Genomic DNA, 25,153 nt, shown 5'->3' on the forward strand with positions numbered 1-25,153 from the left:
CAAACGATGCTGGTAAATATATCCCTTCTCTTAAGCACAGAGAGAGAACACTTGTTTTAGATTAGATGGTATTTTTGAATACTAAATTACATGTTACTATGCAGAAAAAAAAAAAGATTCATAAGACCTATATTTCAAGCTGGATACCAACTCCCTTCCAAAGGAATTGTTTTCAATCCCAATCAACTGGTATTGGCAGAAGCAAGTAAGCACCTATTCTATTTTAGTCAGCCTGACTTTTTTGCTGAATGTTACAGGTCTGTCTCCAGTACCAAAAGGTGAATCTAAGACAGTAGCTTTCTGACAGATTTGTTCTTGTTAGCTATCTGTATTAATTGTAAAGTGGGCTAGATCTTTTCTCCCTTCCTATTTAGTTTTCCCTGAAGGAGTTTAGGCCACTTGCAAAGTAGTTGAAATAGACACATTAAATTACACTACATTTAGAAGCTTAATTCATTCATGTCTACAGCTTCCATGGTCCTAGAGAATCAAGCAAGAAAGCATCTTTATTAGCAGAAACAAACAATTTACTAAGTCAGTTGAAAATTTTATATTTTGTGTTGAACAGGCCTGAAGCTACAGAAAGACCTAGGACTCTGCTGTCAGACAGCCAGTGTAAGAACCAAACTGGAGACAAATAGTTCTTAGCAGGCTCTGAAATCCTAGAATCAAGTGAGGTGCAAGATGGAGTTCTAGGGACAGAATTAACAGCCACACAGATATTAGTTTGCTATGAAGAGTTGCTTCTTTTTAATGTCATTAGGTAACATCACTTGAGATACTACAATTATATAACAGTGTAATATCCATAAGTTTCTACATTTCCAGTTTGAGACAAATACTTAAGTTCATAGCTTTTTTGCATTACAGAAAGTGCAAGAGATTTATATACACGACTAATTGCATGACTGGCTGAAGTGGGTACTAAGGCTCTCTCCAAGCTGATTTTCTTAGCTTTCCAGTTCAGCAAACACTTAGACATTTGATTTAACAATACTATTTCAAGTTTATGCTTAGTATTAACAGGAAAAAACTCATATCAGCACTCACCACTGGCCAAGAACATAACTGTTACAATTGGTCATAACTGACTGATTTAAAGGTCTGTTAGTAAAGAGGTTCTTTAGAAAAGGCACATTTAAGAGATGGAGGGCTACCTCACATTAATAGCACAGAGCTGGTGCACCTGTTCACAAGGAATCTAGGCATGGATTGAAGCTATGATTGTCTTTTTGCTTTCTGACATACTGGGAACATGTCATGCTACACTGTGTGTGAACTTAAACTGAGCAACACTGGGGACATTCAATGAGATATAAGCAAGAAGCCTACCTGCTTGTTCCACTTGTCTGCCAAGCCACCTTAATTTAAAAAAAGTGATCTAGTAGATTTCCCTCCCTGAATAAGCCATGTTAGCACCGATACAACAGTTAGTGTCAACGACTAACTCAGTGTTCTTCAAGAAGTGTTTTGTCTTATCTGACCCTACACTGTAGACCTCTAGTACTCAGGACTCCAGCAATTCTGTTACAGACCCCACAGTTCATCCCTTTATTACATTTCTGTGGCAGAATGCTACTTTTACCATTAGTTAAGTGGACAAGTATTCTATTTCTCCTCCACCCATACAATTTATATCTCTGTGGCTTAGAGACCAAGTCATATGTCCAGTCACCAATTAGAAGTGAGTAGTATCCACTAACTTTACAACTGGCTGCTGTTGTGGTAACATGCAAATGACCTAGTTGTTTAAAGTGTGGAGTTTAGCTACTAATTCAATTCCCTTATGTGAAGGCAGCATTTCTTCCCCAGGTACATTCAGTTCCTATATTTCAGGACAGTGAGTGCTGCAGAAAAAGGAAGTGAGGTGACCATGTTTACAAGACACATGACTTAGCATCACTAAGCTCTTCCATGGAATATTGCAAGACTAAAGTAAAACTAAACATCCAGCAATTTGAGTTTGGGTCTCCAGGCTGTGTACAACTTTCCATTTGTTTTGCCCTGAATTACCATCTTCACAGCATACTGTTGAGGGTTTGTTTCAATCCACCTGGATGTGTTTTAGATTACAGACATCGTGGAACAGCAGTAGGAATGGCAGACAGCAAAGTGAAACAAATAGAAAGAGTCATGTTGAGAAGAGGTCCAGTTATTCCATTTGTCCTTCCCTGGTTGTGCCTAGTATAATGAAAAGGGCTTAAGGTTAGGATGGCTAGAAGTTAGAGTTTCACAGCTTAAACTAGCTTAGTACCACTAAGAACAAAGCTAAAGCAATAAATAGCAAAACTTGTCTGTAAACAAGTAGACTGTATTTCAGGGGATGACAAACTACTGTATTTACTCCTCTGCCATACATCTAACAGTTTGTGTTCTGTAGTTAATGGTAAGAGAACTTGAATTAATTTATAATGACAAAAGCTCATGACAGCCCTTCTCTTGTTATTACTTTAATTTCCTAAACATTGAAGGCACATTTTCTGGGTGAATTAAACTGCATGGTGGACTGTCTGCTACCATTCTGCTAAAGAGAATGTAGTCACAGAATGTAGTCAGCACATACTTACTCATTAACTTTCCTCAAGGAAAGAAAATCTACATCTCTTGTGGCTTTGAGATTTAAGTCCATAGAAAAACAAAATCTTTATTGCTCAGAAAGTGAAATTGGTTAGACTTAGGCAGACAACATGTACAAGTCTAAGCAGAGGCACTCTAGCAGAAGTATACTTTAGGAACTACTTGCAGTACTTCAGAGGAGCAATAAAGTTAAGCCAGTGTAGTTTTCAGCCTGCTTTTTGCCAAAGCTTTTCTGAATCAGTTTCAGAGCATGAAGTAGGTTGTCTTACTAGTGGAAGACTTACCTAGTCTATGCAAAGGGGTTGCCAAAAGGATCACCAAATGGACCAGAAGGTTGTTTCTGAGATTCCTTCTATGAAAAGGAAAGTCATAGACTCAGTGGATTTTCAGGTTTCACCAGGTTTATTCTGCTTGACTGTATCAGCTAGTTTGGGTTTCAAATGCTTTCTGGAAAGACAATACTGCCGAGCACCTGCTAAATACATATCAACTGTACTGCTTTAAAGAGTAAAGGGGGGTCTAAAGCCATGTTAGTAGTTATACTAGTTGGAAGCAAGGTACATTTTAGAAAAGCCATGTGTATTTCATTAACTCATTTGTATTTGAGCCAGTATAGTCACTTTGAGATCTGTTTTAGCCAAATGCTAGATGTCATAGGCCAGCATTCTGGAAGTAGTCCTGATTTTCCACCAAGGGTTTCAAGTACTGTGTCCCAAATGGAGTGATGTGCGTAGGCCACTTCCTCCCCCAAGGGATACCAGCCATGGGAACCTCCCATTCAGTCCATACTAGCCTGCAAAGGGGTAAGCATAGATGAAGTGGAAGACTTCTGCAGCTGCACCATTTACAGACCTTTGTAGAAGCTCCCCATATAGAGCTGAAGAAGTTTCCAGGAGGATTTATAGTTTGTAGCATTTGTTATGGACCCAGGCCAAATGGAATCATGCTTTGTTAGCCTCTTTGCAACAAATGCCCTCTGTTAGATTAAATATTAGCCTCAGGTATGCAAGAAGTTTTGTTCTATAGCCCCTAAAAGCTAGAACTAAGCGAGTTCTCAAACACAGGGATCCCTGTTGGTAGGGTGGAGGGACACAGTGGAAAGTTTTAGTACTTACAGGTGAGGCATTGAAAAGGTCTGCTTTAGGTTGACTTTCGAATAGGCTATCAGCTGGCAGTGCACTTTGTCGGGGAACAGGCTTTGGTAATTCTAGAAAGAAGAGACAAACTGCTATATCAAACAACATATCAAACAAGTACTCGTCTCTTTCAATAAACGAAGTCTCATTCAGTTGCATACACAGAAACGCAAGCAAGAAGCTTTATATGACCTCAATTTTATCTTTGGCTTGTCCCTCGGTATACTTGAGCCAGATGAGACTTGTATAGATGTAACAATCTACAGACCTAGTTTAGGCACTAGGTATCCCTAATAAATTAGTTCAGGCACTAGGTGTCACTGTTTGGCCACTGGCATTCATCAATTGTTTAACAACAGGGGAGACGGTCCTTCAGTTCTGTTTCAGAACTTAAACAAATAAAATGGTTAATGTAATCATTACTATCAGATGCTACTTGTGATTAACCATCCCTGAGGTGGTGATCAACCTCCTCCCTGAGCAGCTATTTAAGCTGAAGAAAGACTTTACCAGTCATTTTGGCAGACAGCTTGCTAGCTTCCATATTATCATGATCTGTACTATCTTGAGGAATGGCTACTTTACTACTAAACAATTAATGAAAGCTCCAGAAGCACCTGAAAGACTCTGCTGTTCTCCTCTCCTTGCTGGCACTGCAGGTGGCTTTGTCAGCTGGAAGTCTTTGAACATTTCCTTGACATTCTTCATCTCTCTATCACCAAGTGGATCCAAAGCAATAAAAGCATCGCTATCTTTCTTGGATATCTCCTTCTGAGGGGCAGTTCTAGGTGGTGGCTGAGGTGGGCTACTTGTTGTTGACACAGATGGCAGTACAGACTGGGGCTGAGCAGGTAGTGTTGAAGGTGGGAATACACTACTCTGGAATGGATTTACAGCACTGGATGGCTGTGCCCATGAAGTAGATGTAACTTGTGCTGGCTGTGCCCAGACACCAGGGGACTGAGAGGCTGTTGGACCAAAAGATGCAGGCTGGCTCCAGCTTGACACTGCTTGAGTGCTGAAGGCAAGTGGTTGAGTAAATCCTGCAGGTTGAGTAGACATCATAGACCCAGAAAAGACAGATGCAGCCTGGTTGAAGGCAGATGTCTGTGTACTCCATGGTGATGAAGATACAGGCAAGCCACCTGCACGGGGAAGATAGTTACACAGCACTTCAGTGTTCTGAAGACTAAGTAGGAGTGTATCAATTTCACTGGGGGTACCAGCAAGGCATTTTCCATCAGCTGTTTGCAAAAATTTGTTAATTTACACTTAAAAAGTCACTTGGAGAGGCTGGTAATAAAGGGGTTAGTATTGTTCCCCTCACTCCCTTTCAGTTCTTGAAGAACAGAATTGAGGTTGGTAGTTACTTCTGTGTGAGTAAGATCCTAAGATCCTGCAGCAGTGTTACCCCGGCCTCTCAAGTTGTGATACATTTGCACCCTGTGTACCTGGAACGGCAAGCTGCTGTCAAAAGTTTCAGTTCTAGTTAAGGATGCAGAGTTTAAGTGTCTATTCACAAAGTTTAATAGTTTAGGGCAGACAGCACTACAGCTTATCTATGGATTAAACACTGCACATTACATAAAGCAGAGCTAGAATACCAATGAAGTGAAGCTCTTGCACCAGTCTAAGATACCTATCGTGAACTAACCTAGACCAGTTAATGGAGGTGCTGTGGTAGGGCTTGTTTTGAAGAGGTCCAGTGGATTAGCTTGCACAGGTCCTGTCTGCGCCACTGAGGTTAAGCCAAGGCTCTCCGTAGTTGGTGCAAACAAGTCCGAGCTAAACAAGTCATTTGATGTAGTCTGGAAAGAAAAAGAGCTGTTGTGAGACAGCATGGCAGAATATATATTAAGACCAATTATGATCAAGACTGTCTGGTGGTACAAGCTTTTAGCTACAGCAGAGCAGGAAGCTTTGATGTATTCTAAAAGGTACTAGGTATCCTAAAGGAGACCAAGCATAAGAGTTTCAAACTTCAGTTTGTTTATACCTGCTGATATGCATGGCATTAAACATGTATAATATACAGTAGTTGCAGGTCAACGGCAGGAGAATTGACTAAATACTTGCTATCATAATGAGATTCCCCTCCCCCAAACACTCCTGTCCAGTCTGCAATGACACCTGAAGTTGTATCAAGGTCAGTGAGTTTTTCATCATTTGATTACAAGATAAATGCAGCTGACCCAGAACCACCCTGTGTATGGTCAGACAAGTCACTGAAATTGCACTCAGTAGACAGGTACTGTGAAGCCATATAGGATTCTGTAAACTACTATTGGTACCTCATCATTGTGAAACCACAGGCTGATGACTCTACAGCTATCGTAATGGCTTATTGCATTATATCAAGGGTCAACATACTTAGCAGTATACTTACCAGACCTTTACAGAAGTATGGCAGCATTAAGGAAAAGAGCATACATTTAGTGATCATAGCTATATGAAGCATTCATGAGTGTTAGGATGTACCATGGCTGCAGATAGGTTAGAGTAAGCATGGCATGTGGAAGAGATACACTGTGAAGCTGTTTAGTCAGTTACAGAGTATGAAGAAAGAAAAGCTTCCTTCACCCAGCTTCTTTAAGTAAAAGCATGCATATCACCATTAATTACTTGAACATTGTTCACCTTGACAGACCTCCTTCCTCTTCCTGGCTTGGTACTTTGTGGTGGTGGGCTAATTGTTATAGACTCATGTGACATGAGCTGGATATTGCTTTCAGAATCCAGCTTTACTCCATTCTGCAGAGTTACTCCTTTGGAAGGACCTTCCACAAAGAAGTTTGATGGGGCTTTAAGAAAGCCATTCTGTTCTCTGTCTGGTACCCCATTTGGAGTTCTTGCTGCAGGTGGCTTACTCTCAAATAGCCACTGGCTTGTTAGTGCTTCTCGTTTGCCAGTTCTATTAGATATCTGGTCAAACTGTTTACCAAAGTAGTCAATATCACCATTTGAAGCACCATTACCCACCGGTGTCAAGGTGCTCAGATTTTCCTTCTTCTGATCAGCAGATTTTAGAGAATCAAATGAAGGTTGTGCAGATTGGTCTGTCTGTGCAAAAGGATCATCACTGAAAGGGTCTGGATTAGGTGTAGGAAAGAAGCTGAGACTGGTAGAGAAAGAATTTTCTGGCAAGAATGGTGGCTGTGGCTTTGGTTGTGGAAGAGAAGTTGTGATGCCATTCAAGAAGAGATCCTCTTTTGTAAAAGTCTGTTTGGTCTCAATTTCAGAGTTTAGGTCCACTAACAGAATCTCTTTAGCTTCCTATTTGTTCAGAAAGAAAAAAAATGTTAGTTTCATATATGACTGTCTGCAAAGTACACAAGCTCAAGGAAAACATCTGCAGCAGGAAAGATGCTGGTATCCAATACATCGTACTAATATGTATTCAACATCACAGTGAAGTGACACTAAGGCATTAAGTCAAACACTAAGTAGCTGTGATTTAACCACAGCTTGCAGTTTCAGAAACTGTTAAAAGCACATTTTAAGATATCTTAGTTTAAGGGAAGTTACAGTAATTAAGCACTTACTACACCTAGGCTTTCACTGGAGTCAAGTACCCTTATTGAGATCTGGTCTTTTTTTTTTTTTAAGAAGTTGTGAAATCACATTGCCTCAGTGTGACTTCAAGTTGCAGTCTCTTTGGAGTAAGATTAGAAAGCTATTTGTATGTGGAAGAGGTTAACATACCATCTGTCTACCAAGCAGACAGAAGGGTCAGACCTAGTCACTAGCTAGATTGACATCCATTCCAACACCAATTTTTGCATGGCTGATTGATAGCTTATAGTGCCAGAATAAACTAGTGCAATTTGGCGGGGTGGGGGTCACAATGAGCTGTGACAAGGTAAATGCATAGTTTTGTGCAGTTAGGCCCCACTGTGAGCCAGGGCCACTTATCTGTAATAGGTAGGTGTCCACTCAGAATACATTATTTAAGGATTCTCTTGTACCTAAAGTGAGCTTCAACTTCAAAGGTCATTAGCTGAGTTTCTACAATCGCCCTTACAGCGGAGATATATCCAGCTAGTTAAGTAGGTGTATACAATAAAGTACTCTAAGTCTCAAATGACTTCTCCAGGATACAAAAATCACAGAATTGTTGAGGTTGGAAGGGACCTCAAGAGATTATCGGGTCCAACCCCCTTGCCAAAGCAGGTTCCCTAGATCGCAAGTTGCCCAGGTAGGCATCCAGATGGGCCTTGAATATCTCCAGAAAAGGAGACTCCACAATGAATGACATTAGCTACTCTGGTTAGTAAGTAGCTACTATTACAGCTCTAGGATGCTAATACATCGCTGATAACTAGATAGATGTCTCAGTGAAACTAGAACTAATGAAGTAAAAGTAAATCTTACTACTAGGACAAAGTTTGATATCAAAGCTGGAACTGAAACAGTTAAGCTACATTCTACTTACTGTGGGACTGCTCACATCAGGAGGTGTTGACATATCCCCAAACAAATCCATCTGGTCAACTCCCTGAAAGCCAGAAATATTGAAAGAATTGGTGTCTGTTAGAGTTCTTGCAAAAGCAAAACCCAAGTATTATATAGATCTACTGAATATCTATACATCCTGTATCTACCACACAATGTGGAGATAGTCAGCTACTTTTTTTTTTTTAAATGGCATTATCTCTAAAATTTAACCTACCAGTTTCAGTTTGTCAGTTTGATCAGCAGACAGTGCTTCACTACCATTCTGGAATAGGTGAACAACAGTGTCAGTGACAAATATCAAAACCTTTCTTAAGCAAGGAACTTGCAGGCTTGAAAGAGTAAGTCAATTATAGAAAATTTATGGGAGATTACTACCCCTTTTGCTCCCATTTCCACTGTAACTGGTCATCTTATGATTCCTCCATAATATTAGCACTATAAAGAAAGACAGAGCTAGTTGTATTGCAGCAGAAACCCTAATCTGCTGAGGCTGAATTGGAGAGACTTACCTCAGTCTTATTTGCTTCTTCACTCTAAAGAAGTCTTTTAGTATCTAGACATCAGGTAGAATATCCAAAGCCTTTTGCTCTGGATAGCTTATCTCCTAAATCTGGTAAACAAACTGCTGGCACAGCTGGCAACCAATAACCTCAGATAATTCTGGCTCTAGATAGACCTTTTGCAAGTCTCTTAAGAGCCTACAAGCCCAGCCAAAGCTGAAACAAGCTTTATTCTATGCAGACTAATGCAACTTCTGTAACTTTACTTGCCTTCTTCTTGTCTTCTTCTTCCCTCTTCTTCATATTATATATTAGTTGGAATAGGTCCTTAAGGTCAACAACTAGGGGCTCAGCCTGAAAGAGAACATAAATTTAAGCTATGTGCTACTTCGCATTTTGCTTCACCAGAAGCCCACAGGGCAGCAACAGTAATGTTGAGATACCAGGAAATATCAAGACTCTAAAGGATTGCCTAGTCCCTGCATAAGCTCTCTTATGTAGAGAGCAAGGGTAATGGGGTAAAAATCAGCCCAGAACCATTAAATCCCCATGGAAAGTGACAGTACCTATGCTAAGTCTACTTTTTTTTTGTCCTGCTAGATAGCATGTAGCTCAAGACTTCATGAGTACATGGCAAGTCCTAATCATATTTGCTCAAAAGTGCAAAGAGTGTTCAAGCTCCATGGTAGCCTCATGGGGGGTAGGGGCGGGAAATTTAGTTTCCTGTGTTTCTACCAACTTCAACAATGAATGTGGAGAAAGCTTCTATAGCTTGTTCTAGATTTTAAATAGAATGCAAACAGCAAAACAGGAAGGCAAGCATACAATTAAATCAACATCTCAAACACATGGAGCAGACACCTGTATGGTGTCTTCCTGGATGGAAGTTTAGCATGAATTAGAAAGGTATTGCATTCACATGTGACTGTCATCCTCTCATAATCAAGGGTTTTAAATATGCAACTGCAGGAAGAGCCATTTCAAGGGTTATCATCTTTGACAAACAGTACAGCTGCAGCAGTCTAGAGATGCTTACTGAAGTTCTGCTTACTCCTCAGCTAGACATGTTTGTATTTAAAAACTAGCAGCAAGTCAAGAGTTGTCTACAGCTTGGTTAAGCTTATAGACTAGCAAGCAGTACCCCACAGTGAAAAGCTCAGAACAGACTCCACTCAAGAGCACACATAAAAGGCTTTTGTATTTGATCTACACTTCCAGTGAAGCCAGTACTACACAGGAGCCTGAAACTAATAAAACAGGCTTAAGAGTGCAACAGCTGTTACTAAAGTAGTAGCATGCTCCAACAAGGAGCCCTCAGTCCCACCTGTAGTGGGTTTGAAACTGCCAAAAGGTCCTCCAGGAGGGCATGATGGGATGTATACAAGGAAATTTCTAGCTTTCAAGTCTTGGCTCTACAAGTCATTACAGTGACTATTATAAAGACAATCATTTATTAGCTTTTCATGACAAAACACCTGAATCAAAGTTAGATATTTGGGAAGCTGCACAATGCCCGGTATTAATTTCAAATAGCTTGTTTCCAACACTGCTTATGTACAGTTACCCTTTGTAGAAAGACAGGCTCTGCATACAGGATTCTGCATGGTGGAAGCCCACTACAGGACCAGAATCCCTCCCAGTAGAAGCAACTATAGGATGATCAGTCATGCCATTCATTGATCCCAGAATGCTGCAGTTAAGTCTGTTTTCACTGCTGCACAAGACAAAGCATCATGAAGACGAGACTAGAGTGGTTCTGATTGTTTTTCTGCTAATTGAGCAAAACTCTGTTTAAGTCAAGAACTAGTGTTCTCACTGACAGCAACATGCCACTGTATAGGAAAGTTCATGGCAATGTCTTCCATTAGAGATGAACTGTTAAGCAAGAATAATCATAGTAAGCAAGGATACTGGAGTGTTTTTGTTTTGGACTATGAGAAGCTGAACAAAACGAGAGCCACTGGCAATACAGTCAGCTCCTACCACCCTTTTTCAGGAGACAGACTAATACGTCTGCTGATATTTCCCTGCACCTCATAGGACTATCAGCAAAACATCTGTTAAGGGCCTAACGTCAAGTGTTTACACTGTAGCATCACTCATAGCATATGGAAAAGGGCCTCTGATCAATACCTGTTGTGCTGTTTTTATGGCAAAAAACTGATGTTGGCCTTCTCCTCCACAAATATAGCCAAAGGCACGATTATCTGTTACATCTCGAGCAATAAAGGAGATTTTGTTCACTGGATGCTCATGCTCTATGACCTAGAATTAGAAAAATCACAAAAAAACAAACCCCATTGGTTTACATTGCAGGATCTAGTCCAGATTGGTCTACCTCCTAGACTACTCACTTGCTTTAAGAATCACATTAAGAATGACTCATTTCTTACCCCAGTTTTCTCATCTATTATCTTGATACCAGAGAGAGAGATGTTCACCCAGATCCTCTGCTTGTGTTGACCTTGGGAACGAGCTGCCACTGCCATTCCCTAAATAAAATGAATATCAAAGCATTGATGAGACTTGCACTTGATTGAGTGAGTTTTAGCTTGTTTCCTAAGCATGTCTCATGAGCCCATAGCCAGTACTGTACTAGTGCTAATCTAGTTATTCCTCAACTGTGCTATGGTTTGAGCGACATTTCTCTTACAGCATATGCCTGGCTAGGTTAGATGTGATATCTCACAACTAGACTGTTTCCTTTGTAAACATTTAGGAGCTTTAGAGCTTTTTTTTTTTTTTTTTTTTTACATAGAACTACTGCAACAGCAGCATCCTTACCAGGTCAATTCAGCTTTCCTGGCCTGACTGAAGCTAACGTGAGGGTTCTGCTATCCAGAAGTGGTTATCTTCATTGCTGCAGTGTCTTATTTTTCCCTTGGTTTGTCTATATATATTATTGTCACCATTGCTACAGAATGTCAGCTTGGGCTTTTAATTATTATGCTAAATATCACAAAGTTCCCCCCTCCCCATCCAATACCAAAGCTCACTATTTGTAATCAAGTTCATACTTTGGAATATAGTATGGATGATAACAAGAGACCCAACAGACTATTCCCAAGACAGTATAGAAACCATGATCAACTGCATTTAAAACTACTATCTTATAAATGGGTTACAGCTTTAAAAGCATCCTCCATTCAAGATGGTGCTGTTATCAGTTGATATTCCTATTAAGCAATACTTGGAATTGTGCAAAAATGACTATTTGATCGGCCTTCTGAAGGCTAAGCAGAACACTTTCCTTGCATGCCAGCTCAGGCTTTTACCTTCAGCTTCATCATTGAATCCTGACTCATTTTGTCTCCTCTTGCCTCAGGGACATCATCAATGCCAATCAGTTTAGCTTTGTATCTTACACCATCACCTTTGAATCTGGCCAAAAGAGATTCGTCTGTCTTTTCAGGCCCTGGAGACAGAGAAAGGTTTTAGAAGAGAAATATGTATGTTGTGGCTTTGGAAACTTTTAAAATATGTACTAATATGGTGTATTTTTCTTGTAAAAATTATCAGTTGACTATAACAGACTAACAACCTAAGTCCTTCTAGAAATGTGTGCTCTTCAAGATAGTTATTCCTTTAAGGTCACAGTGATCTTACAGATTTTGACCTGTATTCAAAGAGTGGGGACCAATGCTTAATGTCTGGGAACTTCAGAACAGTCATGAAACATTGAAATCTTTGTGGGCAACAACCAGCTAGGCAAAGAACAGTACTTCCTATGGCCATAATGGATGATCAACAAGCCTTTCAGGTGTGAGCCTACAGTTCTGGTCTAGTTAGATCTTTTCTTGGTCTCTAGGAATCTACTAGTCCCTGTGCTAGAACTTGCTATCAGCACCATCACCTCTAGAAGAAGTCCTAGTACCTGCATCCCTGTAATCACTTGATATTTTAGCTGTATTTTCCATTTTCACTATTACCATTACTTCTCAGAAAAGCTTCATTTTCTTCCATATACTCAACATATAGAATGTGTACCTCGGTATGTATTTCTGTATGAGGCAGTTATATTTCAAATGACCAATCTAAAGAGCTATTGCCTAACACAATTATTCTCATGAATGATGTATCCTAGCTTCTCTGGACTAGAATCTGAGTCCAGAGTGTCACTCCCTCTTTAGAGGGTGGAGAATAAAGTGAGGTCTGGTTCAGAGCAACAGCTACCTAGATGGCTGTAAGTCTGGTCACCTCCTCAGGAGACCTTCATTTCTCCAGGCTTTCAGTAACTTTTTAAGCATCTCATTTGCTGATCTTGACAAGTAGAACAGAAAGCTCCAGAACCTAGAGCTAAAAAAAGCTCTCAAGCTAAAAGCCTACCTTCTGGTTAGATTATACTAGCTTATTTACTCACCCTCCCAGTCAGCTTGAAACCTTTCAGTTATTTCAACTATGCAGCAAAAGTAATCTTAGTTTTAGGCAAAAGATTAAGGAGACTGACTAGGAGTGTTCAAGAGGTAGGTATTTCTTACCTTTCTTTTTTTCCTTCTTTGAAGGCTGTACTTTTGGTGGAGCCTGCTGCTCAGGCTGGCTGTTGATAGTAGTAGTAGTTTCAGCTTCAGTAGACATGATGAGATGGTGGTCAGCTGTACTTGTTGTAGTTCTTTAGAATCCAAGGAACAATCAGCAGGCAGGCATAATATTTTACCTTGAAAAAAAAAATATTCCCATTATACCTGTTAGTCCAGTTTTATTCTGCTGAATACTGAAGTGCAGTGTAGGCTGGAAATTTTGGAAGTGGTCATACAGGAAATCTGACTCACTGTTTCTTCATCTCAGGCTACAGAGAGCATGAAGTTACAGCAACTAGGTGATGACCCCTTACCTCAATAATACCTAATCGGTATATCATACTGACCTACATCCACAGGCTGTACTTGCATCATCCTGTTTTAAACTGTCAACCTTTAGCTTTTCACCTTTTAAAGCTATTTATAGCACCTCAGATATTTGCTGTATTCTCCTTCACTGTGAGCATCATCTGTAGTAGCATAGGAGAGAATGCAAGAAACATTTACTAGGACCTGTTCTAAACACTCATGAAGATAACATCAGAATACTCAGAAGAAACCATCAGATCTTATTCATATTCCTATAAGTACTGAAGTTATAGCACTCAACAGGTAAAAGCAAATATTCATTAGACTGCAAGAGTGCTTCAGAAGACGACAAAAAGCTCCCAAACACCCATACTCTTGCCTAAAGTTGTCAAGTAATCTCCCCCCCAAAAAAAAGATCTCTGCAAATTAAGTCATACTAGTCCATCTCCATGCCATGATACCTTTCTAGCCTCAGAGAACATATTCATAAGACGAACAAAAAAGTACACATCACCACCAACTGCAGCCACCATGTTTTGTTCCTAAATAGCTGAAACACTGAGTCACACTTACTAAATAAAGGGACTTGTGTTTATGGAGATCTGAAGATCACCTATACCCAGCCAGAAAGATCTGGACATTCACATTTGCTACAGAAATTGCCTTGTGAGTCTTGTCTGAGGTATTGAAGTGGTCTGCTGAATTTAACATTGATAAGTGAAGCCAAAAGATGGTTGAGAATTAAATAGCTGTTCTACATTCTCTACTAGCCATTCCCTCTGTTTCCAAACTGGTAGCAACAGACCAAGTCACCCCTTTTATTCAGCACACTATTTGAGATGTACTATGTAACCAGACAAATGCTGTAGGCATTGCATATCTCGTGGTGTTATAAGCCTGTAATTCTCAACAGCATATTTCCCACTTGCCTCAGTTATGCCTGATGTTTTATCTATTACTTAGAAGTTCCTTTATGGGTTTTGTTCCCATTTCTGCTTCTCTTCTTCCCTCAACTCATTAAGTCAATATATACAAATCAACTCATCCGGTTTGCAACTAACAAAGTAATGCATGCCAGCGCTTAACTGATTCTTAACCTAGGAAAGACCATGAGATTTGTGTTCTTAAGAGAAACAATTTCACCTTGAAGGCCTCAATTTCTATTTAGCCTGGTAGGACACAGTGTCCATTCTGACAAAGGAGCAAGGGAGAAAAATATTACAACACACAGGGGTTGGCAGGACATTCGCAGAAGTGCTAGAAGGTTTTGCCCATTGGGGAAAAAGGAAGCACTCATTAATCAAGTCAAATAAAGCCAATTGGATCCCGCTTTAGGTCTAGTCCGGCATCTAGTTCTGATAGTAGAGTTTCAGGTGGAGATAGCCTTTACACTTCAGCGTAGTGGACCATTCCCTAGATTTATCAAGTGCTGTAGAAAGAGATGAAGGAAAGATTAAGGTTGAATCATTAGTCAGCCACCCACCCCCATCTGGAAGGTTACTGTTGAGAGAACAGAAAGAAAAAGCCTGGAGAAGAACAAAGGTAAGGCATGCTCTCTAGCAGCTGAGTCACAGCTTTAGGATGTTCTGCCCAGTTCTGTGCCAGAAAGAAGAAACAGCAACCTTGAGGCACTGAGTCTTGCCCGTAAATGATCTTGCTTCCCCAGTTTAGGGGAATGTGTTATGCAACCAAAGTATCAGACTCTGAAGACCCCCCCCAAATTAAGAGGAAATAACAAGCAAATATCCTAGAAAGAAGCAAATATGCACAAGAAGGATTCACTGAAGAGATATAACAACTGCCCATACGGAGGTCTCTTTATGTGCCAGTTAACCATGCATTATTAGCCATCTACCTTCAACCTATGGAAGCCAGACCACTTAGTTGCATAGAGCCATAAAGCACAAAACCCTGAGGTGGAAGAAAATGGGCAGGAATACACACAAGTATGATCTTTTCCACAGGAAGACAGGAGGATTTGCAAGGGTTCAGCCTCTCTCAGTGTCAACAGAGAATTGAGAAGATCAGTGAGAGCTTTCTGACCAGTTTACAGAACCAACTCTCTCCCATCTGAGGTCTGGCACAGCTCATCTCACCTGGTAAGAGTTCACAGTACATGACTTATCATTCCTTCAGAGAATTCTGTCTTTGATAAATCCCACCTCTTGAGGAAGAGAATTAGCTGCTAAACTACGAATGCAAAGATAGACTGTTTCAGGCCCTCTACACATAGTAGGCAACAGCTCATAACTCAAGGCCCATCTCAAACCAGGAAGCTCTTCATTCATGCATTGTATGTGGTTTGCCACATATCTACCCTGGGAAAAGAAATCAGTTGTAGGACTTTAAGTATATTGTACTCTCAATGTCTATTCTAAACTCACTGCAAGGAGAGCTGTTTTTAGAGACAAGACATCATTGAAATACCCATTTCTTAGCAAAAAAATGGAAGCACATTCCAAATGGTTTTGTTCTGAAAGCATCTCTTAAGGTAATCTAGGTGTTGTTCAATTATTTCTCTTATTTGATCAGAGTGGCAATGTGGTGTCTACCCTTAATGATCAGATTTTTTTTTCCTGTGTAATTACATGAGGGATTGAGAATCTTCATTATTGTCATAGTCTGTTATGGGTTTTAAAAACTAGGCTACCTTCTCCCAACAGACAGGTTTACTGTCCTCCCCACCCCACCCCCAAAAATAACTGCCTTAATGTTAATGAAAACTCATCTAAGAAGAGGTTAGGAGCACTGCAAAAGTCAGAGCCAAGACAGATAATCTAAACATCTGTTCAGTCTAATAGTTTATCCTCTTCACAACCTCTGTTCCTTCTTTGTCCCTTGATACTAGAAGTACATGATTCAGCTTTAAGAGTCATTGCATGTAAATATTAACCTCAAATTAGAATCTGAGAGGCAGGAGAGGACAAGAGTATCTTTTACTGCCAAGTCCATTATAGCCTGTTGAGAAGAAGTAATAACCGGAAGCACAGCAATAGTTCAAGTGCTAAACATACCTCCTCAAGGCAGGTTTCCCCCCCCCGCCCGCTATGTGAAGAGTTAGCCAGGTTCTTCTTGTTAGAATGTTGTATCAGGACCTGCACAACACAACTTGAGAAATATCTTATCAAATTCTTGACAAAAGAGCTGTTTTCACAAGGATGGTAAAGAAGCTGTCCACTTGAGTGAATTTGTTACAAGACTTCAATTTTGCAGACTAAAGAGACAGATTAATGGCTAACAGTAATACAGACAATGACTTGCAAGAGTTGAAGCTCTAAAGTCAGATAGATTTACAAATAATGAACAATCTTGACTAGAAGGTTCTATGCACAATGGAAGTATAACAGTGCATTTGTGTGAGCTCCTGTATGACTGACATTCACATTTAAACTTGCTACATGCAGAATTGAATACCTTATTTTCTTAGTTCCTGCTGCAACAGCAGTGAATTAATGAATAAGAAACATGAACATGCTATTCAGACATTTGCTTTTGGAACAGGGTCATTGGTAACAGGGAGTCAAATAAAATACCATTTTAAGTATTTTGTTTCATTACTAAAGCACTCATTGCTCTAGCACCTGACTGTATATGAGTTCAAGTTGAATAGACCTCCTGTGACATGACAAGATTGCTATGACTTAAGTGGAAAATTCCAGCAGCTTGCTCTGGTGCAAGTACTACTACCATTAGTTTGTCTCCTCTACTAAACAACCAGATTAATCTATTAGGAACTAGTGTAGCAGTGGCTAATACACATGAAAGATATTAGCCTTACCTACAAGTAGGATTATACCCAGTATGTGTTGTTCACACTAACCCATAACAAGTACCTGCTTGAAGACAAGTGGTAGGAAAGAGTTCATAGACAGCCTGTGAACTGTTCCCCTCCAGTTTGTGCCATGTCTGGAATGCAAGAACAGCATCATGTGCCAGAAAGTTGGCTAAATACAGGCCCTTATGCTGCCAAGTCTAACCCAAGCCCCTGTGGTTAGTTTTGTAAGAGACAACCAAAAAGGATATTGGCTTACCATGCCTAACAAGTGAAACTGTCAGTCACTCCCACAATCAGTAAGGTCTAGATTAGTGATGACCCCACCACTCAGTTTCTCCTGCAATTCCTTGATAGCAAGGCTAAAACCACTGGTCTTGGCTTACCAAGTTCAAAAACATGGAAACAAACTGTTCAGCTATGCTGTTTAGCCTATAGGTAGTTAGAAGCCTGATTTGTAGTTAAGAGATTGTTCCTTCAGTGTCAGGGCCTCAGTTAAACCATACTTGATCTGTTGGCCTAAGTATTTCTAGATTAACAAAACTTCACCCTGGGAAGTTAATCCTACTTCTTTCATGCAACTTGCATTAAGCTCTGTTTAATGTTTTGTCTTCTCACCTAGAAGAGGATGTATCAATACTTTGCAGGGGTATTAAGACAGCCCCATCCCAAATGCTTCCTCTGCCAACAGAAATACTCTTTCAGAAAAAGCTACAGCTGTATTTGTATATTGCAGAACAATGCACAAGGTCTAACTGTCTTGATAATACATAATCAAGAAAGTGAAACAGCGAAGGGTGATATTCATCTGCTCCTTGGGACAGAAGTGCAGTAATGGATCTCTCATGGAATTCCCTCTTCATGCTGCTGCCTTCTCCCTCTACCTACTGGAAATAGAAATAGAGATCTTAATACTCTAGTTAGTCATGTCAGCTTCAGATGTTAGCACATACCGCTGCTGGTGCAGGACCATGCCTGTGAGCCACTACCCAGACATCTTACTATTTTAGCCTATTTGCCAACTGGTATTTCATCAGCTGAACAGAACAGTCTGTTCTCATATCAGCGCATCAGTCTGAGCTGTTTGTTTTTTAGAAATTCAAACTAAGTTCCCAAAAGTGTTTTCTGCATAATTCATCGCTGGAATTACAGTGAAGTGAGCATCATTGAATTAGCAGCTAGAACTGAACAGGTCACTCAGTTCAAGTAATGCAATTGGACTGGTCCTTTTTGCCATAGTACTATGGCTTTAAGCACATAAACACTGATGAGATGATTAGTTACATCTCAGCCCAGCTTCCACTGTAGCTCTACTTCAGATTTTCCTTCTTTGGAAATCAATACAGCTGCTGCAGGTATATTAGAACAGAGGTCTTAAGAGAAATCATGACCAGTTTAAACAGGCTGTATCTGGTTAACAACTTGGTATGATATAAATTAGCAAGCATTGCCCTCCACCTTTTTTCCTTCCTTAGAAGTATCTTCATAAGCTATTGCTATCTGTTTAACTGATTACTTCACCTCAAATTGAAGGGAACTAGGACTGCCTTGTCAGTTTGATAGACTAAAGTTATTCTTCGGACAGAGACTTTAGTGTCCGAAGTCAGCATCCAGACACTTAGCTGGTCTGTCTGAACTAATGACTTATTCTGGGAATAATGCAGCATCTTACAATGAATCTTGATAGCAGCTTTTCCAACCTGTGTTCAGCATTTAGAATCCCAACCTCTTAGTTCACTTTGTAGATTAAGAAACCCCTTCAGTCTTAGCACAAGCAATACCAGCATCTGAACTCTAAGCTCTTATTTTAGAAAAATTGGAAAATACTCCAGTATGCTCTGTTTCTGAGAGCTATTTAGCTGATAACACAGGCTTAGATTATATTCTTATAGAAGGTCACTAGCCTGCTTCTGTAGTCCTTACAAGAACATTTCCACAAGAAATTTCTTCATATCTGTCTTCCAGAAAGACAGGATGCTTTCTGACTTGTTAAGGGACCACTCCTGCATACCATTCACTTCAGTTTCCAGTGCTGAAGCCTCTGGCTCAGGAGCCACTATCTTAAGGGTCTTCAGCTGTCTGTTCTAGCCATTGCTCAGAAAAGCATCACCTGCTACTCACAGGATGAGGAATCTCAGGCCATATGCTGGCAGTGCCTACTGTCAAGACTATTTGCTGAGGCTCACTGCTTTCATTAAAAACTGCTTTGCTTACAGGTTGCTTAATTGATGCAGTTAGTGTATATTCAGATGCAAACTGGATTTTGTACCAGAGAACAGCTCAGATACTTCACTTCCAACCGTACTCCTAACTCTCTCCTGCCTAGGACTGTTCCTGATCTTCCTTCTGGTTAGTACAGCAAAGGACTGTTGCTAATAACTGCGCTTTTCACCCCTTTCCTCAGAGCAGGAACTTGACACATATTGAAGCTGTTATCATAGGTTATTTCAGCTGCATGCTGTTAACTGTCCAGTGCTGGCAGAGTTATCCAGCTTTACAGTTTGGGTGTGCGCAAGCTGTACTGAGAGAGATTGCATATGTTCTGCATAGCCTATACTGAACTATAAATGTTCAGTTGTTACTGTGTTCTACCTGTTCACAAGTCTATCCACATGAAAAATGGGATTTTGTTGTATTACTCATGAGTTCACCCAGTTTAAAACCATATAGTCATTACAACAGGGTCAAGTGTTGTGGTCTGCTTATACAGAAGGTGCTCAACCAGCCAATTAACCTTAAGCAGGCAGAAGCCTGTCCTTAAATGTTAATTTCGGCAATATTTGAAGAACCTCGCACCTAGCCACCAGCTACAGCCAGCCTTTGGTTACATAGTTTGTTGTAGCAGTCATTGGTCGCAAGAGTTGCTCCTTGCTGTCTCCTATAACAGATGCAAGTTGTGCTCTTGATCTCTCATTGAAAGACTGATGATTCTGTTTGAACTTTATGAAGACAGGTTCTTCTACAGCAGTTTCAGTCCTCAATTTGGTAGTATCAAGCATTCTGGATTATAGTATACTATGATTACTGTTGCTTACAAGATTAGTCATCACCAAGGGCCCTAGCTTTATTTTGTTTAACTAACTATGCCTTTCTTGCCACCTAAAGCAGAGAAAAATCTAAGGGGGAAGGTACACAAAAGTCAATACCAGAGGTTAAAAAGAGATGTATCTAGACATGATGTTCAGAGCTCCACTGCAGCTACTTCGGTAGCTGTCCTACTGAACAACTAGTCAGGTTTCACAAATGGCTATTCTGTACTAAGGTTTCCTTGTAGGTATTTGTAGTTATACATTCATGATGCACATTAGGGGTAGCTTATGATATTACTCCTAAACCCAGACTCTAAAGTAATCCTGATCAGGGTCCATTTAACTTCCCACCTCTGTGATGATCTTGAGGTCAGATTACAGAGATGTCTCCCATACACCAGAAGAGTGCAAGAGCATGAGCCTCGCGTCCTGCTCTAGAGTTTATCTTCTATCAGCCAGGCTGGCAACTGTTTGCAGGTAGATCTGCTATTCAAATTACTATAAAACTACTACTTACTCATACAGTGACCTTTGTGCCCTCCTTTAAAGCACAAGTTACCCTGTTTAGTGGAAGCGCAGAAGTTAGTCTCCAAGGTTGCATACAGGTTGCAGTATTAACACTGCATCCTTTGTGTTCTCTACTTCTCCTGTCCATCCCTAAGCATTTTAGCCACAGGGAAGGTGTATTACAGACCCCTCATAGGAGGAGACTTGCAGTTACGTGCTGCATCAGCATTAAGTGTTCAGTATACTTTGCTAGGAGCAAGATCCTAGTGGACATTTGTCAAGAAGCCTCCTCAATGTCAGGTAAAACATTTGTTATTGTGGCCCTCTAACCTAGCAGTTCTGTTTAAGATGTAATCCTCATACAGTATTTTACTTCTCATCTTATTGCCTAAGAATGCAACATGAACTGACAAAACAGCAGGAAATTGAGCTCTGAGGCCAACAGTATGCCCTTAACTGGCCCCAAAAGGTCCAAGCTTTGAGATTTAAGGTGACACGCACCAGCTATGAAGCTTTATTAGAAGCTTTTAAGAAAAAACACATTGATATAGTTGGGAGTGAAGATCTACAGGGCATTTCAGCACTTCATAGGCACTTCACAGCACATGCAGGGCACATCTTTTCAGTAAGAAGAAAAATGGAATGGTCTATGCCCTCATCAACTCAGGACATCGGGAGTTAGACAGGAGATGATGCTTTGTTCATGTGAGAGTACTCAGCCTCTCAGCTTGTATAAACATGTTAATCCTCTTCTAACTGGTACATCTTTTTTACTGACTTGACCTGCCACCATATTTTGTCCAGCTTCTTTATAACCCTGAGACCCTTGAACCCATATGCAACCTCAGAACTGGGTTCCTAAAGTCATCTTATTTTGGAAGTCACACTTCTTTGATACCTTATTCTATTTGATCCTTCTAACAGGATATTTGATCATTCTAACAGAACTCCAAATTGCATTTCTGTAGAATCCATGCTGAAGCAGGGGTGTACTGGCTTGTGCCTGGTTGTGCTCCACGACAGAAGCTTAAGACATCTTAGCATTTCCCTCCCCAGCCTCGCAGTGGAGGAGGAGTTTTAGTTCCACTACTAATCCCTTAATCTACATGCAAGAGCTATTTTTTCCTCTAAAATCCTTGCAGATAGCATGAAGCTACCTTGTAATCTCTTCATCACTTCTGACAGAATCTATACAAACAGGATTTGCTCTATCAGTACCATTTCCAGAGTCAGCTGGCTTTCTCTGGATGTGGAATTCATCCCTTCACTGTCCTTGCAAATTCACATCTCGAAAGTGCTTGCATATTGCTAGCTTTGCTGAAGCAAGTCCACAAGCAGCCTCAAGTACTTGGTTAATCCAGCAGGTCACACAAGAGTACTAGCAGTGTAAAGTTCACAAGGAGAAAAGCACAATTTTCTCAGGAGAGCATTCACCTGTTCAGAGTGCTTGTCCTGCATCTGCTCATGAAGTAAAGGTGGTAAGTAAGAAGTATATCCATAACATCTACAGGACAATTGTGTCCAGCAATTGGTTTATGCAGGTACTTTGACAATCAATGCATTTCTCACTGAAAAAGTGGGCTCTATACATACCGCAAATGTACAGATATACTTAGAAACATAGCAGAAGGCACGTATTGGAATGGATAACCATCTCTACCTTCACAAAAGGAAGCTGATGCCAGCTTTCTGGCATTTGGTTCATTCTTCCAAACGATAGCACTGTGCGCAACTGCTGGTGCTCAGCTAACAGCTTTGTTAGAAGTAAGAGCACAGTAGATGAGAAGGGGTATCAGAAGTTACAGGACTAGTACAGTAGAGCTTGTTATGGTCCTAGCCTTCTGTCTACAGTAATAAGCTCAGAACACCGTCAGATTCCCTGTAGCAGAACCATCTCATCTAAGATGGAAAACACCTGGCTTTCAGCTCACTGTACCGAGTCTTCCTATACCATAGGTCATGAGGTATGCTAGTTAAGCCTCTGCTTTGATGGGTCACCTGACATTCATTTAGCACTCACATCTTCCTTACCATTTCTACCACTCAGTTCTCCTCCTCCAAAAGGAAATTCTAGTGACTGTCTATTAATAGAAGCTTCTGCTTTAGACTTGACCACATCCTCAGCCCATTCAGGGCAATTTGGAAGCTGGACTATGCCTCAAGGGCCATTTGAGTTGGACGTGATTACAGTGATTCTTTAAACAGACAATCTTGTGTCTCAAATAACCCCCTTCCCAGCTGAGAAGACTTGATCTCAATTTGCCCCTCTGTTTATCTACCCACTGTATCCCCTACAAGACACAATAATCATCTGAAGGTCTTCATAACAGCTCCTAACCTCCTGATAGCGACCTGTTAGACACCTGGTCACATTTTCAATTTATTAGCAGCTAATAAATCTTCACAACCAGACAGAATACATAGCTTTTGTAATTACTTTAATTTAATCTCAACTTCTGTTATGCTTATCTACACAGCAGTTCCCATCCCTAAGCATATCTATGCCCATTCCTTAGCATACAATGAGAAAAATGTTTAAGTCTATAAGCTTTCAGATCTGCTCAATTTTGGACAGCCTTGTTTATGAAAGCTACAAAAGTCTTCTGAGGCAAAAGTGTAATGCTTTAAGGCAAACTAGATTCATTAATATCAAAGTGATTCCTTTATGCTCACTCCACATCCCCCCCCCAAAAAAAAGAAAGTTAACTTAATCCTACCTTACCAGTGGATTTACATGCTTCCTTAGTGCGCTTACCTGCGCTTATCTTACTGCTCAGATCACAGGCACTACCTTGAAACAACAGCCAAAGTTAAGTGACATCACACAATTGTTAGAGACTTGAAGCCTCACCAGCTGAGAAGTTAGTTTTCCTGAGGAAAGCAGACTCATTTCAGTTAATCCTAGGCATCTTTAGTTACACCTGTTTACCACAGACAGAAGCATCACCCTGAAATTCACCAGCAGAGTGGTGCTCAGCAAGGATGCTCCATCTAAAAACAAAACAGAAAACCCACCCCTGCTTCACTGCATCCTAACCCTTCCCTCCTCTCTGGTACTGGAGGATTCCCTCATCTCCACGACTAAACGCTTACAAACACTGAGTTTTACAAATTTTCCCCGTCTATAACCCCCGCCGCCCTCCACACACAGGAATAAAAATACATGTTTATTTTGCTTCCAGCTCAGGCTTCCTCAGGGAGCCGGCCCTGCCGGAGCAGGATGCAGGCGGCTTCCACCCCGCGGCACAGCCAGGACGGGGGCTGCCGGGCTGGGTGCATCGCGGCTCCCCCCCGGGACCGGGACCGGAGCCGCCCCTGGCGTCCTCCCCCGACCCTGCGGCGCTTTCTCGGCTCCGTCCGGCGGCGGAGGAGCTCGGCCTTGCCCCCCCCCGGGGCTGCGGGGAGATGGGGGCAGCCCCCCGCTGCGGTGGCAGCTCCCCTGCAGGGTCCCCGCTCCGTGAGCCCCGCAGCACCCCGGGGGTCAGCCCCGCTACGGGCACCCACCGACACGTCCTCAGGCAGGGAAGGAGGAGGAGAAAAATGGATAAATGAATGAGTACATACATAAAACAAGCGCCTTCTCCCCTTCCCCGGTGACAGCCCCCCCCCCCCCCCCCGAGGCTTTTCGAGAGCCGAGCCCCGCTTGCAAAGCTACTTACGAGCTAGATCCGTGCCGCCCCGTGCATGATCCGACGTCTGCAGCCGGTAGCCTGGCGAGGAGCGAGGGCCCGGTTAAATATTCAGTTGTACTCTCGCCTTCAGATTAGTTAGCCACTCACAGCGAGAGATATGGTTTTAATCAGATGCTGGCAGCTGAGGACTACCCAGGAATGTGCTATGATGTTTTTGCTGCTTGGTCTTGGCTACTCCCCCTCAACGTGTCGGTGCTTACTAGGTTAACCCCTTGCGAGCCGCCGCTGCTGCGGGAGGAGGGGAGTGGGGGGCCGGAGACAGCCCCCTGCCGCGGCGGGGGCTTGGAGCCCACTCGCGGGCGCGGGGTACAAGGGGGGCGCCCCGTGGGAAGGGCCACTGCTCACGGGGCGCAGGTATTTCGTACTCCCCAGCCGGCAGTGAGACCGACTCTGCTGCACAAAACGGGTCCCTTCGTGTGTGTCTGTGTGCCCGTCTGGGTAAACGCGGGTGCGGTGGTGGTGTTCGAAGTGCAAGCCCAAGCCAGAAGCTTATTTTCTGCAAAAAGACCAAAACCAAAATACCACCCTCCCACCACCCCCCAAACCTGTGGTGAGCTGAACCAAAATACTGGGTCAGTGCAATTCAGTTTCTGGGTCACATCCAGACCTGACCTTTGTACTTCCCACTCATCTTTATTCAAACATCTCTCATGTTTTGT

At 41.5% G+C, this 25,153-nt stretch overlaps 1 protein-coding gene across 8 annotated transcripts; it reads right to left on the reverse strand.

The window, feature by feature from the left end:
• Positions 1-722: 722 nt before the first annotated feature.
• On the reverse strand, positions 723-25,072 carry DAB2 (DAB adaptor protein 2). 8 transcript variants are annotated; one of them, XM_035563889.1, is made up of 15 exons: positions 24,462-24,964; positions 13,533-13,655; positions 13,147-13,322; positions 11,944-12,083; positions 11,062-11,160; positions 10,802-10,933; positions 8,939-9,022; positions 8,383-8,430; positions 8,146-8,208; positions 6,351-6,986; positions 5,368-5,521; positions 4,331-4,858; positions 3,693-3,784; positions 2,862-2,929; positions 723-2,181 (listed from the first exon to the last, which is right to left on the reverse strand). In XM_035563889.1, the coding sequence occupies exons 3-14, from the start codon at positions 13,241-13,243 to the stop codon at positions 2,867-2,869; spliced, it is 2,136 nt and encodes a 711-aa protein (XP_035419782.1). In that variant the 5' UTR covers positions 13,244-13,322; positions 13,533-13,655; positions 24,462-24,964; the 3' UTR covers positions 723-2,181; positions 2,862-2,866. The 8 variants fall into 8 exon arrangements, 7 of the variants coding, with proteins under 7 accessions (XP_035419782.1, XP_035419786.1, XP_035419781.1 ...); XM_035563893.2 differs by having other exon boundaries at positions 6,693-6,986; positions 24,462-24,675; XM_035563888.1 differs by lacking the exon at positions 13,533-13,655 and having other exon boundaries at positions 24,462-25,072.
• Between the last annotated feature and the right edge of the window lie 81 nt (positions 25,073-25,153).

Source organism: Cygnus atratus, chromosome Z (genome assembly GCF_013377495.2).
Source record: "Cygnus atratus isolate AKBS03 ecotype Queensland, Australia chromosome Z, CAtr_DNAZoo_HiC_assembly, whole genome shotgun sequence".
NCBI classification, from domain to species: Eukaryota; Metazoa; Chordata; class Aves; order Anseriformes; family Anatidae; genus Cygnus; species Cygnus atratus.

Excerpts from the sequence above, each read along its gene's own strand:
- DAB2 (XM_035563888.1), bottom strand. The coding sequence starts at position 13,243 with ATGTCTACTGAAGCTGAAACTACTACTACTATCAACAGCCAGCCTGAG. Across the intron at positions 11,161-11,943 it reads ATTCAATGATGAAGCTGAAG|GGAATGGCAGTGGCAGCTCG; the intron begins GTAAAAGCCTGA and ends CATTTTATTTAG. Across the intron at positions 8,431-8,938 it reads AAGAAGAAGACAAGAAGAAG|AATGGTAGTGAAGCACTGTC; the intron begins GCAAGTAAAGTT and ends CACCTATTCCAG.